At 37.7% G+C, this 13780-nt stretch overlaps 5 protein-coding genes across 5 annotated transcripts; 3 read left to right on the forward strand and 2 right to left on the reverse strand.

Annotated features, from left to right (window-relative positions):
* The first annotated feature begins 41 nt into the window (after positions 1 to 41).
* LOC106431267 (NAC domain-containing protein 41) lies at positions 42 to 1346 on the forward strand. Its single transcript, XM_013872082.3, has 3 exons — positions 42 to 404; positions 555 to 814; positions 890 to 1346. Exons 1-3 carry the CDS (start codon positions 221 to 223, stop codon positions 1070 to 1072), a joined length of 627 nt encoding a protein of 208 aa, XP_013727536.1. The 5' UTR covers positions 42 to 220; the 3' UTR covers positions 1073 to 1346.
* A 2190-nt stretch (positions 1347 to 3536) lies between these two features.
* On the forward strand, positions 3537 to 5000 carry LOC106431269 (zinc finger protein KNUCKLES-like). Its single transcript, XM_013872085.3, has one exon. It carries the CDS (start codon positions 4283 to 4285, stop codon positions 4808 to 4810), a length of 528 nt encoding a protein of 175 aa, XP_013727539.1. The 5' UTR covers positions 3537 to 4282; the 3' UTR covers positions 4811 to 5000.
* Positions 5001 to 5890: 890 nt separating this feature from the next.
* LOC106431253 (putative F-box protein At3g23420) lies at positions 5891 to 7634 on the reverse strand. The gene is made up of 2 exons (XM_013872067.3): positions 7299 to 7634; positions 5891 to 7207 (listed from the first exon to the last, which is right to left on the reverse strand). Exon 2 carries the CDS (start codon positions 7200 to 7202, stop codon positions 5982 to 5984), a length of 1221 nt encoding a protein of 406 aa, XP_013727521.1. The 5' UTR covers positions 7203 to 7207; positions 7299 to 7634; the 3' UTR covers positions 5891 to 5981.
* A 427-nt stretch (positions 7635 to 8061) lies between these two features.
* Positions 8062 to 9950, reverse strand: LOC106441434. The gene is made up of 11 exons (XM_013883253.1): positions 9931 to 9950; positions 9809 to 9879; positions 9671 to 9732; positions 9455 to 9599; positions 9283 to 9379; positions 9146 to 9212; positions 8964 to 9062; positions 8763 to 8855; positions 8514 to 8668; positions 8327 to 8431; positions 8062 to 8245 (listed from the first exon to the last, which is right to left on the reverse strand). Exons 1-11 carry the CDS (start codon positions 9948 to 9950, stop codon positions 8062 to 8064), a joined length of 1098 nt encoding a protein of 365 aa, XP_013738707.1.
* An 859-nt stretch (positions 9951 to 10809) lies between these two features.
* Positions 10810 to 13525, forward strand: LOC106431277. The gene is made up of 12 exons (XM_013872093.3): positions 10810 to 11465; positions 11542 to 11567; positions 11687 to 11767; positions 11844 to 12026; positions 12134 to 12205; positions 12299 to 12346; positions 12428 to 12547; positions 12608 to 12673; positions 12760 to 12846; positions 12932 to 12986; positions 13086 to 13133; positions 13208 to 13525. Exons 1-9 carry the CDS (start codon positions 10865 to 10867, stop codon positions 12829 to 12831), a joined length of 1269 nt encoding a protein of 422 aa, XP_013727547.2. The 5' UTR covers positions 10810 to 10864; the 3' UTR covers positions 12832 to 12846; positions 12932 to 12986; positions 13086 to 13133; positions 13208 to 13525.
* Positions 13526 to 13780: the final 255 nt, after the last annotated feature.

Raw genomic sequence — 13780 nt, forward strand, 5'->3', positions numbered from 1 at the left:
GTGTGTACCCATGGGAATCTATACATATATATAGAACCCTCTCCTACTGTCATTTAGCCTCACAAACAAAAGGCTACACGAATCTTCTTTCTCTCTCCCTCTCTCCCTCCCTTGTTTCCTCTTTTTAGATGTAATGATGCATACATGCTTGTAAAGAATTTTAAAATTTTAATCAATATTTGAAGAAACAGTTTATAAGAATAAGAAGAAGAGACAAGATATGGAGGTGGAGAAGAGGATAATGGTCAATGGAAGCATGAAACTACCAGTTGGATACAGATTTCACCCAACGGAGCAGGAGCTTATCCTTCATTACTTGCTCCCAAAGGCCTTTTCTTCTCCTTTGCCTTCCTCCATCATCCCTGTCTTTGACGTCTTCTTCTCTCATCCTCTCACTTTCCCAGGTCTCTATCTCTCTGTATTCCTTCTGTTTTAGAATATGTATCATGTTATTCTTTATATATTCAAATGGGATGATAGAAGGGTTGTAACTTTACATCAGATTATGTTTTCCTTTTTATCATATTATAGTGTTTGGGTTTTTCATTTTTCAGGGGATCAAGAGGAGAGGCAGAGGTACTTCTTCAGCAAGAAGAGACAAGAAGTCTCAAGTAATGACCATAGAATCAAGATTTCATCTGGTAACGGTTATTGGAAACCTATTAGGAAAGAAAGAGGAGTCATTGTTTGTGGTAGAACAGTTGGGATTAGAAGAACACTTGTTTTCTATGGAACAAACAACACTTCTTCTAGTTCCAACAAAACCAGATGGTGCATGACAGAGTATTGCCTTGCTGGGTTTTCATCAACTAAGGTAATGCTAGACCATAATAAGAAATAAGACTCTGGACTTTTAGACTAATAGGTTTGATTTTGTATTGTAAAACAGGTGTTTGGAGAATGGGCGGTGTACAAAGTGTATAAGAGGAAAGAACCAAAAGGAAGAAGACAGAGGAAATCAAGAGTGAGAGATGCTGAAGAAAAAGAATTTACTATTGGGTCCAATCATGAAATTGGTCCTCCACCGGCATCTCCTCCTACCTCAGCTGATGAGTCAGGGAGCATTATTTAAACGTTGCTCCTTAGCCCTAACCTACTCCACTTACGTTTCTGTCACGTCTTGATTCATTTGTTTGAGAAACAAGTAAAAGGAGGCTAGAGAGGGGTCAATTTTTATCAGAAAGTGTTGTGTGAGTGGAGATTTGTTGAACAAACCACATATATGTCAAACTTGTTAACTTTTACTTGAAGTTGTTTTAACAATATCAGAGTTAAAAGTGACATTAGCCGTGTAAGAGGAAGTAAAGTTGAATTGAAAGAAAAAAAGATGTATTCTTGGATGAGAACCTGATTCCCTTTCTTTTCATATAGAATAAGAATATATATAGACTTGTTTTATAATATCAATATGTATGGAAAATTGATTTACTCATATAAGATGGAGATGCATTTTGCATTTAGTTATAAGTTATAACAAGTTGATGCACATACAGATATCTTACGTGTTAAAATAAAATAAAAATATAGATTGGAGACTTCCAAATAAAGATGTGTTAGATAGCACAGAGAGACAAAAGAAATAGTTGAAATTGAAATTAAAAATAAATGGGATAACCAAAGAAGCCATCGCATGTGGTGTCGACCATTTTTAAATAACCAAAAATATTTTTTATATATATTTATTGTCATTGACACAATTTTTAAAATGTTTAAGAACCAATTTCTTGGACATGATTGTTTTAATTAGTAATCTGTGTGTGATTTGTATACTTGTATACCATAAAAACAATGCGAGTATTATATAAGAGCTTTATACTTGATTGAATGAATTTCATGATTCGTTAGAGAAAATATGTACCCAAAACTTTCTCAACTATCTATATATAACAATGAAAGAAAACTTTTTCTTACAAAAAGGAACAATGAAAGAAAACTAAACATGTAGTATCATGTATTCATGTGTGCCAACAAAAAGGCTCGATCGATGAGAAAAGACAAAATATTGAACTTGGTTTATACAAGAACAGAGTAGGGACATAACATAGGTGTATGTATGTGAACATTATAAATTTATAATGATTGAAAATACAACAAATCTTGAATCAGTTTTATAATATACATTTCTAACAATTGTAAAATAATTATTAGAAAATGGAGTAGAAGGTCAACGACAAGTTACATGTGCACTGTGCACCATCTTCCAATGTACAATCCACAAAAAGACAACATCGATTAAGGTAATCTAGGTTTCTCCTCTTTCCCACACAAATACACATATTACCATAAACATGTCCTCTAATGCTTTTAATCGAAGCAATCCTTGGTTTTCAAATGTAATCAAAAAAAAAAAAAATGTAATAAAGTTACCTTGCCTGCACTAAATAAAAGAAATAAGCAATGAAATGATGAGGAGGTACTAAGTGAATGTGAACAAGTCTGTGTATTGTGTGTGAGAAGAGGTAACTAGGTGCCAATGAGCTTTTAGAATATGCTTGACAGAGAAAGCAATTTTACTTTTTCAGCACACAAAAGGTAAATTAGATGTGGGATTGCTTCATTTTCAAGCAAACGTTTATTACTTTGACCAAGACTTAACTACACCCTAATTATAGATATCCAAAGATCATTTAGACAGATGATACTGTGAGAATTAATTAAGTAATAAGTTTTCTTAGTTAAAAAGAAAGTACATAGCTGGAGTGATATATCTCCGAATAACTTGGTTGCATAAAAACACACCATGTTGATCTTATTATCTATATGTAATCTATTATAGGAAATAGCATTCGTTTTGGTGTTTTTGCAACCAAAACAAGTTTATATATGCTTTTAGATAAAGTAATAGATGGTCCCTGTTATTAAGTACAATCACCCTAAAACACCTAAGTTCCTTAATTTGAAAAGAAAAGAAAAATAAGTACTATTGTTGAAACTTGTAAAGAAAATTTTGGCCCTCTAACAGAGTGGTTTGGAATTTGGATGAAGCTATGGACTGTAAACATAAAAGCTTTGTTGTTGTTTTTCTTAATTAAGAGCTACTTGAAGTCAATAAGCCTTGTGTTGTGTGTATTCCTTGTGTATATGGGCCTTAGAAGGAACTATAATGATGTTGGGCTAAGAGTGTATGGAGATAGAGAGATTTTGTAAATTCAATAAGTAAATGAGAGAAAGAATAAGAAAAGGGAAAATGCAATGATGTGAGAAGAGGGGAGAGAGAGAGTTGTGATAGATTGATGATAGGTAAGTAGTGAGAGAATGGAAAGAATAAATAGGGTTAGAGAAACATAGAAACCTTCCATGTTTGGCAATTCCATCTTGGAACTTGGCCCTCTTTCTTTGATTCTTGTCTTCTTTAGCATCACAACAACAAGGTACTATCATATCATATCACTCAAACAAACACTCTCACTAATAAAGAGTATTGTTAAGGATTTCAAACTTTTAATGACTTCAGTCAAGTGTGAGGGTGTGTATTCACTTGTGTTGTATGTGTACTGTGTACCGTGCACACAACTGTCTAGTCAGAACGTGTCGTTACCAGATTATCTCTCGTTACAGGATGTAACAGTCCAAACACAAAAAGCAACCAATCTCTATTTTTCTTTATACTTTGTATTTTTTTTTTTTTTTGAACTACTATACTTTGTATTCCAAAAGCAAATAAAAGAGAGAAGTCCTGATCCCATCAACAACTTCAAGTCACTTTTCCACACGGTTCTCTTATTTATCTTAGCGACGCAAATTTCGATATAGATCCTCTTTAATTAGTATCTCATCAATCACTGTATAGTGTATCAGACTCTACGTTCATTACTATTTTCACAAGATAATTAAACGAGATTAACAACACGCACTCACCATTAACATTATTATTTATCACCAAAAAAAAACATTATTCAACTAAACGAATTTTCTGTACCATCTCATCTCAAATTCTCAATCCTACCCCTTCATTATGACTTGGAGAGGAAGTACAAGTTTAAGTTTCACTCGAGATATTTTTTTTGTATATATATTGAAAACGAGTGTATACATACACATATGTACATGCATACATGGATGGAGCAAAAAGGATTACTTGGGATCTGTGAAATTAGTTAAAGAGAGAGAGAGAAGAAACTGAGGGCAAAATAGTAATTTAAAAAGCAGATATTATTCTCTGCAACAAACGAGACGCAAACAAACAAATATAGAGAGACAGCTTAAACCCTTCCATAAAACCTCACAAACACACACACACAGTCTCTCTCTCTCTCTCTCTCTCTCTCTCTCTGTGTTGAAAATGGCGGAGCCACCACCGTCGTCTTTCCATCACCACTTCATGTGTCCTCCTCCTCCACCAAAACACCTTCGATCATCAAACAAGAAACACTACTCCTTCCCCGGATCTCATCACCCTCCCTCCATCCACCGCCTCTTCCCGTGCCAGTACTGTCCACGCAAGTTCTACACCTCTCAAGCTCTAGGCGGTCACCAGAACGCTCACAAACGCGAACGCGCCGCTGCTCGCCGCAACCTCGGCGTCGATCATCATCATCATCCTCCTCCGTCGTCAATCCTCCACGACGAAGCTGCTTTCGTTTGTCCTAACTTCTACCCTAACCAACCTCCTCAAGTATCCGTCACAGCAACCGGATGGTCCGGATCAACCTGGATCGTACCTGATAATCAACAGACGACGATGATGGTGGGTGGTGGTGGTGGTGGTTACGTCGATCCGTATCCGTATCCGTTTGGTTACTACCCGTTTGGAGTTTCCTCCGGATACATTGAAGACGAGCCACAGCTCGATCTTTCTCTCCATCTCTGAAAGTAATCTTTGCTTTTAATTTCTGTTTCGTCTGTTTTTGTCTTTGTTCAGGTCTATTGTAAGTACTACTTTTGGACCTGTATAACGTTTCTATCTCTCTGTCGTTTTAGTGTTCATCTTCTTACTTGAAAGATAAACTAGCTGCCTGCTACTTTTGGATAATATATATATCGTTTCGGTTTCGGTTTTAGTTTTATAATCATGCATCAGTCTCTGCTTAAATGTAGAACTGATACTGTTTTTAATCGTTGATGGATCGATAATGCATTTTATCAAACATTAATTTAAGTTTAAGATGGACAAAAACATCATCCATCGGAGGTTTCTATCTCCGTCTTCTGATCTGCTGAATAATCCTCCAAGAAAGTTGGTACATGCGGAATCCAACATCTCATCATTACCCCCCACGTCACTCACTCTCACGTGACGCTCATGCTATATAAATATTTCCAAATTGAAACAACTAAACTGCGTGCCGTTTTTAAGAGCCTCAAACAACAACCACTTTTTTCACTCAAACGTATGTAAAAACGTTTTCTTTACCAAACATCATTTTCTTAGACCTTCCAAGTTCTTATTATTAGAACAAATAATTAGTCACTCAGATTCATATTACATACTATACTCAAAAATCAAAAGTGAAACAAGTATCAGACGTTTGTTTGACACGAGTACTGTAAAAGGAGTAACTCTATTACATTACAATGGGTTTTCGAGATGTTCACTAAGCAAATGGGTTTGGTTTCCTTCAGAAGAGTCAGCTTCTATCTCAGGCAGTTCAAACTCTTCCGGTCTCAATGAGAATTGAAAGTCTGGGAGCTCTGGTAAACACGCTTCTTGCTTTCTTCTGGGCTGGATAGTTATTTTTATGAGTAGCACATACTGGTGTGATTTTGCACTGTAGACGGTGCAATGAATGAGAAAGCTATATATGGTTAAGTTTCTTAAGCCTGCATATACATTGTGGCTAGTCCAGATAAATCTTTATTCCATTTTTTGGAGGAAGGCTATGACAAGGTTATATATGGATATATGCAAATCCTGAGAGATTACTTTTTGCCACAGGAAACAAAAAGAAGATGGAAAAAAGAAACTAAATATATATATATATGAGTAATAGTCAATCATAGGAAACAAAGAGAGATAACAATAATAGTAATAGGTGGAGGGACTAGTTGAGTTGCACTAAGCTTGGAACATAATAGCAAGCACGTGAATAACAAAATGGGTATGCAGATTCTTTAACAACTTGTTGTGTCAAGGAGGATGATCCATCATCCACTCCTCCTCCAACAAAGATGTAAGCTATATCACGAGTGGCGGCACCACTACGGGCGTTTTTATCAAAAACCACCGCGACTTTCTTCTCCTGGTCAATGAAGAAACACGCAGATTTCCGAAGAAACTGCCAATGGGGGTGAATGAGTTGTTTGATATTGGCCGATAAGAAAACCTTGCTGTCCCAGGACAGGGCTGCGTTGGGCTTCTCGATCGTATTGGAAATCCAGATCTCCAATGTATCCATAGACTGGAATAAAACCACAAGCTGCGGAGGATATTCTCCTCCAACACTAGATGATGATAGAATCAAAGTATCGTCAGGGAAAGCCTCAAAGGGGAGAGGCAAAGGCGGGGAGAATGTCTCTGTTGTGAAATCAAAACAGACTAAGAAACAAATGGCATCAAAATTCAAAGCTTCTGATGCAAACCAGTAGGTATTTCCCTTCAAAGATAGGCCGCGTTCATCAAGTTTTATATTCCAGTTGTCTGGACGAGGAGGGAGATCAAGAACCCTCCATGAATCAGAGTTGAAGTCGTAGATTTTGAACTCAACGAAATTTGGGGGATAATCAATAAATCTCAGGATTTTGTAGTGGCTACTACTATCGTATCCGAGACCATACGAATACCTGTCCAAACGACCAAAGAGATGCGTGTCCACTAAGTCGTGATTATGTGTGTGCTCGATCCACCTGGGTTGCCCCCGCCCCCAATAGGGATTCCAAACCAATAGCCTATAGTGGTCTTCTTTGGGAATGCATAACAATAAACCGTCGCAATGAAAGATTTCACGCACATCGATTTGATCTAGGCCAGCAAGTTTAGCTTCAGGATTTACAACAGCAACGTCGTCTTCGCTGTTGGAAAGATCCAATCTCATCAACTCAACCCTATAATTCATCATCGTAACCACAAGAGGGTGGTCCTTCTTCTTTGCTTCTTCTGCTGCTAGATGAGCAAGGTGCTTGTTCGCAAATAAGTGATCGCATCTGGACAACATGTTCCACCTTTTGCAAGTAGATCGGACAAGTCCCAGAGATGTCAACGGAATTCGACACAGCACCTCTTCCTCGACATCCCTTGGAAGATCCGACATCTTCTTCTTCTTCATAAAATCTATTTAATCCAAAAAACCTTGTCAATATATATATATTCCTTCTTTATCCGAACAAATTAGGCCAACGGAAAAAACAAAAAAGCAACTTACTTCTTATCCTCGTTCTGTCTTGAGATTACAGATTTAATTCTTCCGCCTCTCCTCTCGATATATATATTACGATTCGATTACGATAGAAGAACCCAAATTAAATTAGGAAAAGGGAAAAAGAAAAAACAGAAACCCTCAAGGAACAGGATTCGAATTAAGACACAAGGAAGAGGATTAGTTCAAAAGGCTACCGACAGAACAAAATAAAGACCACAAATAACTAGACCTAAAATCCCAAATACCTTGTGTTCAAAAAAAAAAAAAAAAAATCCCAAAAACCTTACATAATTTGGACCGCTAGATTTCTTATCTTACCGCTCTACTTTGGGAATCTTTCTTGTTATATAAAACTTATTTTTTCAAAATTGCTAATTAACATCGTAACTACCCATTACAATTATATATTTTATGATTGTAACATGTGTTAATTTATCTCATAACTAAAAATATATATACTAAGATATTAACAAAAACGAATTTATCAAAAAGTAATTAAAATATTATTTAATAATAATTTTCCTTTTTAAAAATCTTAAAAGATAATTGCAAAAAACGATTTGATAATAATTTTCCTTATAATTAGCAAAAATAATTAGCCACTTAGATAGATATTACATACTATACTCAAAAGTGAAACAAGTATGAGAGGTTTCTCTGACATGAAAGAAACTAGTACTGTAAAAGAAGTAACTCTAGAGTAACAATATTACATTACAATTATAAGTGGTAAAATACTCAAAAGAATAGCTGTAGAGAGTGCTGCTCAATGATCAAGTTCATCATCATCATCTTCATCATCATGATTATCAGAGTAGTCTTCGAGATGTTCACTAAGCAAATGAGTTTGGTTTCCTTCAGAAGAGCCCGCTTCTATCTCAGGTAGCTCAAACTCTTCTGGTCTCAATGACAATTGAAAGTCTGGGAGCTCTGGTAAACACCGCATTGCCCTGTGGTTTATTATCATACCATCAGCTTTATTTTTAACCAGTTTAATTAATGCTAACAAGATCAACACTCTTAACGTTTACTTTTCTTCTTCTTCAAGCAAGTATCCATACGTTTGAGATTTCCTAAAAGCAACTTCTGGAATCTTCTGGCTCAAATGCTTCATAACACCCCACATAGGAGGAGCCCTGATAAAAAAACATACTGATTCAATTCACACTTCACTTTATAAGTGTGTGTGTTTTGATATCTTTATACCAAAACACAAACCTGGTGACAGGAGGAGCTAAGCAGAAGCTGAAACAAGCCTTCTTGCTTTCTGCTAGGAGCTCTGCAGCTGCAAGGAAACAGCACACCGCGCTCACATGGCAAGCTGGCTCGTTTCCTTTGTCTATTACCAGTCCATGGTAGTAGTATGCCGCAGCCTGTTATGTAAAAGAAAAAACAGAACATAACAGAGAAGTTAAATGAACTGTAACATGTATGATCACTTTCCAAAAGTTTATATTTCATACATACCTTTGCTTCAAGAAACTCCCAGTAGATAAACCGGAGAAGCTTTTTGGCGCATCCATGGCTGACTACTTCACAACCAGACAAGCATTGATATGCCTGAAATGATAATGAGATCATTTAAAGAAGTTAATACAGAGATTAGGGAAAACCCTATGATTGACCTAAAAGTATGCCACAAGTAATGTATTAAACTAAGAGGAGGACCTGAGAGAAGTAGATTACTTGCTCACAGGCAAGTCTCCTCTTCACAGAGAGTGTAGCTTTCTGGCTATCAACTGCTAATCCTAGTTGAATCTCAGTTCCCTGCAGTGATATTCAATGAGATTAAACAAATTAAAACCCATACAAGGTTCAGATTTAGGAGTCAATGTTTCAAAGTGTGTAACCTGTCCAAGTGCTTGGATAGAGAGAGTTTGTAAAACACTCTCCTGCATGTCATCTGGCAATTTACACCTGCACATTTCACCTATGTAAGTATATATATGTATGGTCTGATCCTAGATTTTTTTTGTGTGATTCATACTTTATATCAGGAGGAAAGCGAGTTAATATCTCTCGGATACAGAACTCCAAGTATCCAGACGCCTTGAGCAGCAAGTCAACCGCATCTCTCCTGCAATCTGATTGATAGTGACATAGTAATTAGTTTTGTAACAAACAGGAAAAGAGATGTGTGAAGATTCAAGAAGCCAAACCACTAGAGACCACACGGACGCTATTGCTAGAATCAGAGCAAGCCCTTGGAATCATGAGAGAGTTAGCTTCAGTCAATGCCAAAGCAGCCATCATGTGGATCACTGTCAGCATCTCCATCCAAAGGTTTGTGAAACATAGCTCTGCCTGTTTCAAACATTTTGATTAACCCCTCCTACACAAAAAACTAACAAATCCAAATCCTAAAGAGAACTTACTCTTCGACCATCTCCAAGAGTTTTCCATTTGAACTCTACGCATCCCTCCATGCCATCATTCTCTACAAATTCATATGAACATTTGATTTTACAACACACTTATCTATTTAACTTAATCAAAATTTTGAGAAGCCATACTTTTCTTGATAATACCGGTGAGAAGAGATAAGTACTCCTCTTGGCATGTGTTTTCGGTTTCTGTGCCTCCTCTTGGCTTCACTACTTACACTATCTCCACTGCTAAGAGATCAGGTACATACAATGGTGCAGACATATCCATTTGGTTTTAATGGAACAAGCTTTTTGACCTTGACCACTATCACTTTTTTGTTCGAAATTTTAGGTGGATACTCTAGCAAATCACATGTCTCCAGATACCAAAAAGGAGAACAGTCAATTGTTGACGTAGGTCAAGGGAATCTAAAGCTTAGTTTTTCCACTGATCAAGGGAAAACAATCAATTATTTTAACAGCAGAACCTCGGTATGTCGTTGTGTTTAAGCATTATCTGGCAATGGTGTCCTTAATGTTGCTGATAAATTGATAAATCTCTTTTTTTCATTTTATAAAAGATGACAGAACCACTAAAACAGACGTTTAGCTACTACTCTTCATACAATGGAACAAATGACAAAGAGCCTCAGGTAATAAGCGGAGATCTTTTATTTTCTTCTATTTCCACACTAAAAGTTCAGTACACTTACTCCATGTTTTCTCTGGTCTTCTTGTCTGTGTTTGCAAAACCACTAGAACTCGGGTGCGTCGGCCACAAGTTAATATATATATATTATATTTTAAATGTGTTCAAATATTAAACAAGACTTATGAGTTAATCACTTTTGAATTAAAAAGCACTCCGCGTAAAGCTTTGGAATCATATTACCAAATTATTCTCGAGCCTACCAATCCAACGGTTCACATCTCACGTGGATTTAAACCTACGGCTGAGATCTCTCTAAGATCCAACGGTTCACATATTATAAGGAGAAAGCAAATTATCCTCGAGCCTACCCATCCAACGGTTCACATCTCACGTGGATTTAAACTTACGGCTGAGATCTCTTTAAAACCTACGGCTGAGATCTCTTAAAATATAGTTTTTTTTTTTATTTACAATATAAAGAAAACTTGCATCTCACGTCTTTGCTTACAAACGCGAGAGAGAGCAAGAAATAGCGATCAAGAAAATACAGTATGGCCGACTCTAATCTACAGCAGCAAATGGTCGGCGTCGGCGGGGCTTTGGCCGGTATTCTCCAGATATCGGCGCAACGGTGGCTCGAGTACGACGAATTAAACGCCATCTTCCTGCGGCAATTCCAGCCGAATCCGCCGTTCATTGTGACGGAGGAGCGATTCGGCCCTGGGCCGCCTTACAGAGAGGGGCTTTATCTCTACCTTGAGGCTCGTCGGTTCGCCGATAATCACAACTGGACCCCGGTCGACGAACCAAGACGCAGGAACTGCCGATCCATGAAACTGGGAGAATTCATCGGCTGCACCCTGGCGGAACTTGTGGCTGAGGACGGCGGTGGCGGGTTCTTCTGGCGCCGTACCCATCACCACCAACACGATGCCGAAGTGGCGCTAGTCCACTACCTACGCGAGATTCCGTTTGCCGCCGCCGAAGACGAAGACGAAGAAGACGATGAGGAAGAAGACGAGGCGGAGGCGGAGACGGAGGCCGAGTCCGAGTCCGAGTCCGAGGAGGAAGCGGCGGCGGAGGACGAGACGGAGGACGAGGGCGGGGAAAGTACCGATGACGATCTCGTCAATGATCCGACTTACCTACCAGGTTAGGTTCGATGCTCTTTCTTGATTATGTATATATTGGAAACCCTTTCTGATCTTTTTTTTTTTAATTTCCATAGGATTAGGACTGAGGGAGATTCAACAGGTATGAGTTCTAGCCCAAGATTCCATCATAAAGTTGGAGTTTTTGACTTGTGATTCCAACATTTTCGCTGGAGCCTAGTCTGTTCCATACTTAAAACGTTTCATATGTGTGTTCTGTAGGGATCAACGCTTGTCAGTAGGGTCATGGACAAGATGCTTGAGAAGATCGGTACACCAGAAGCTCTAGACCTCCGTGGCAAGGTATAAAAAGTTTGGTTTATTTGCTGTGAATAGAGTTTGGTTTATGACACACCTGATGTGTTGTTGTTTCTTGCAGGCGGCTGTGTCTCAAGCTGCATTAGCACACCAGCTATACCAGAAGAAGTTCTCAGGCCCAAGATGGGAAGCTCTGGTGAAGAAAGGCGCCAAGAAGCTGAGGTTTCTCTGGGCATCGACTAGTGTTAATAACCCAGCTTACTCTGACACCTTATATGTTGCTCCTCTCATTGGACCTGACACTGTGAGAAGTCATCTTTTTGTTTTTCTTGTCATGATGTTTCACTTGCCCACTTGTGAACAAGTGTTTCTGTTTGTTTCGTTTTGGTTAACTACTGTCTCATGTTTCAGGTTCCTTTGACTGTTATACGTGGGCCACTGGTGGATGAAGTTCATCAACAGCTAAATCCGTGGATCTCTCAGGTACCTACCGACGCTCTCAGTGTGTTCCTGCATTTACAGACTCGTGCATATCGTAGATTTTTAATACCGTTCTGACTTTATAATTGTCTGTAGGTCACAATAGTTTACAAGGGCAAGGAGCATGTGGAAGTTGAATTTATTGTAAGCCTCATACATTAACTATTATCACTTTTCATGTCTTATAATCCATTATAAAGTCTTCGGCATCATCTGTGTACGTAGGTTGGTAACATACCGATTAAAGATGGAGTTGGCAAAGAAGTCGTGACTCAGATCTCAAGCTCCCTGAAAAGTGACAAGACTTTCTACACAGACTCAAGTGGCCGTGACTATCTCAAAAGGGTATGATGTCCATTTTCTCTTCTTTTGTGTCATTGAATAAACTTTAAACTTGTTTTGCAGATCCGTGATTATCGGTCAGACTGGAAGCTAGAAGTCACCCAACCTGTTGCAGGAAATTACTACCCGGTATGGAGATCACTGACACTTGATCCAGTAGTTTTTACAATTCTCTGCTAATGATCAGTTGAATAAAAAATTTATATTCTTTTCAGATAAATCATGGAATATACCTGCAAGACAGTCAGAAGGAGTTCTCAGTCGAGCATTGTGGACGGACAAGTTGAGCTTATGCTTCACAGGTATCGAGCATAGTCATCAATATCAAAAACATTTCATTACCCTTCTCTCCATGGCTCTAATCAGACTTTCAACCTCAAATCACAGGATTGATTCATCCTACAGTTTACCACCAGACCATGTCGCACTTCTGACTCTGCAGGTGCCTCTTTTGCAGACTCAAAAGTGATAAAGATCGTTTTCAAGAGCTGAGTTGATAACATTTTGTTCACAATTGGTTTTTTGGTTGAGATGATTTCAGGAACTTGATGATGGGAACGTGCTCCTGCGTCTAGCTCATCTTTACGAGGTATTAATAAATTAATCACCAGTTCTGTCTGTGGGTTTGGTAGTTGAATGAAGCGTTTGAGGTTTTGGAATCAGGTGGGAGAGAACAAAGATCTTTCAGGAGTGTCAACCGTGGAACTGAAGAAGCTTTTCTGTCACATCTTGATTCATTTGTTTGATTCATTTGTTTGAGAAACAAGTAAAAGGAGGCTAGAGAGGGGTCAACTTTTATCAGAAAGTGTTATGTGAGTGGAGATTTGTTGAACAAACCACATATATGTCAAACGTGTAAACTTTTACTTGAAGTTGTTTTAACAATATCAGAGTTAAAAGTGACATTAGCCGTGTAAGAGGAAGTAAAGTTGAATTGAAAGAAAAAAAGATGTATTCTTGGATGAAAACCTGATTACCTTTCTTTTCATATAGAATAAGAATATATGGACTTGTTTTATAGTATTAATATGTATGGAAAATTGATTTACTCATATAAGATGGAGATTCATTTTGTATTTAGTTATAAGTTATAACAAGTTGATGCACATACAGATATCTTACGTGTTAAAATAAAATAAAAATATAGATTTGCGACTTACATAATAAAGATGTGTTAGATAGCACAGAGAGACAAAAAAAAAGAGTTGAAATTGAAATTAAAAATAAATGGGATAA

This window comes from Brassica napus, chromosome C3 (assembly GCF_020379485.1).
Source record: "Brassica napus cultivar Da-Ae chromosome C3, Da-Ae, whole genome shotgun sequence".
Lineage (NCBI taxonomy): Eukaryota > Viridiplantae > Streptophyta > Magnoliopsida > Brassicales > Brassicaceae > Brassica > Brassica napus.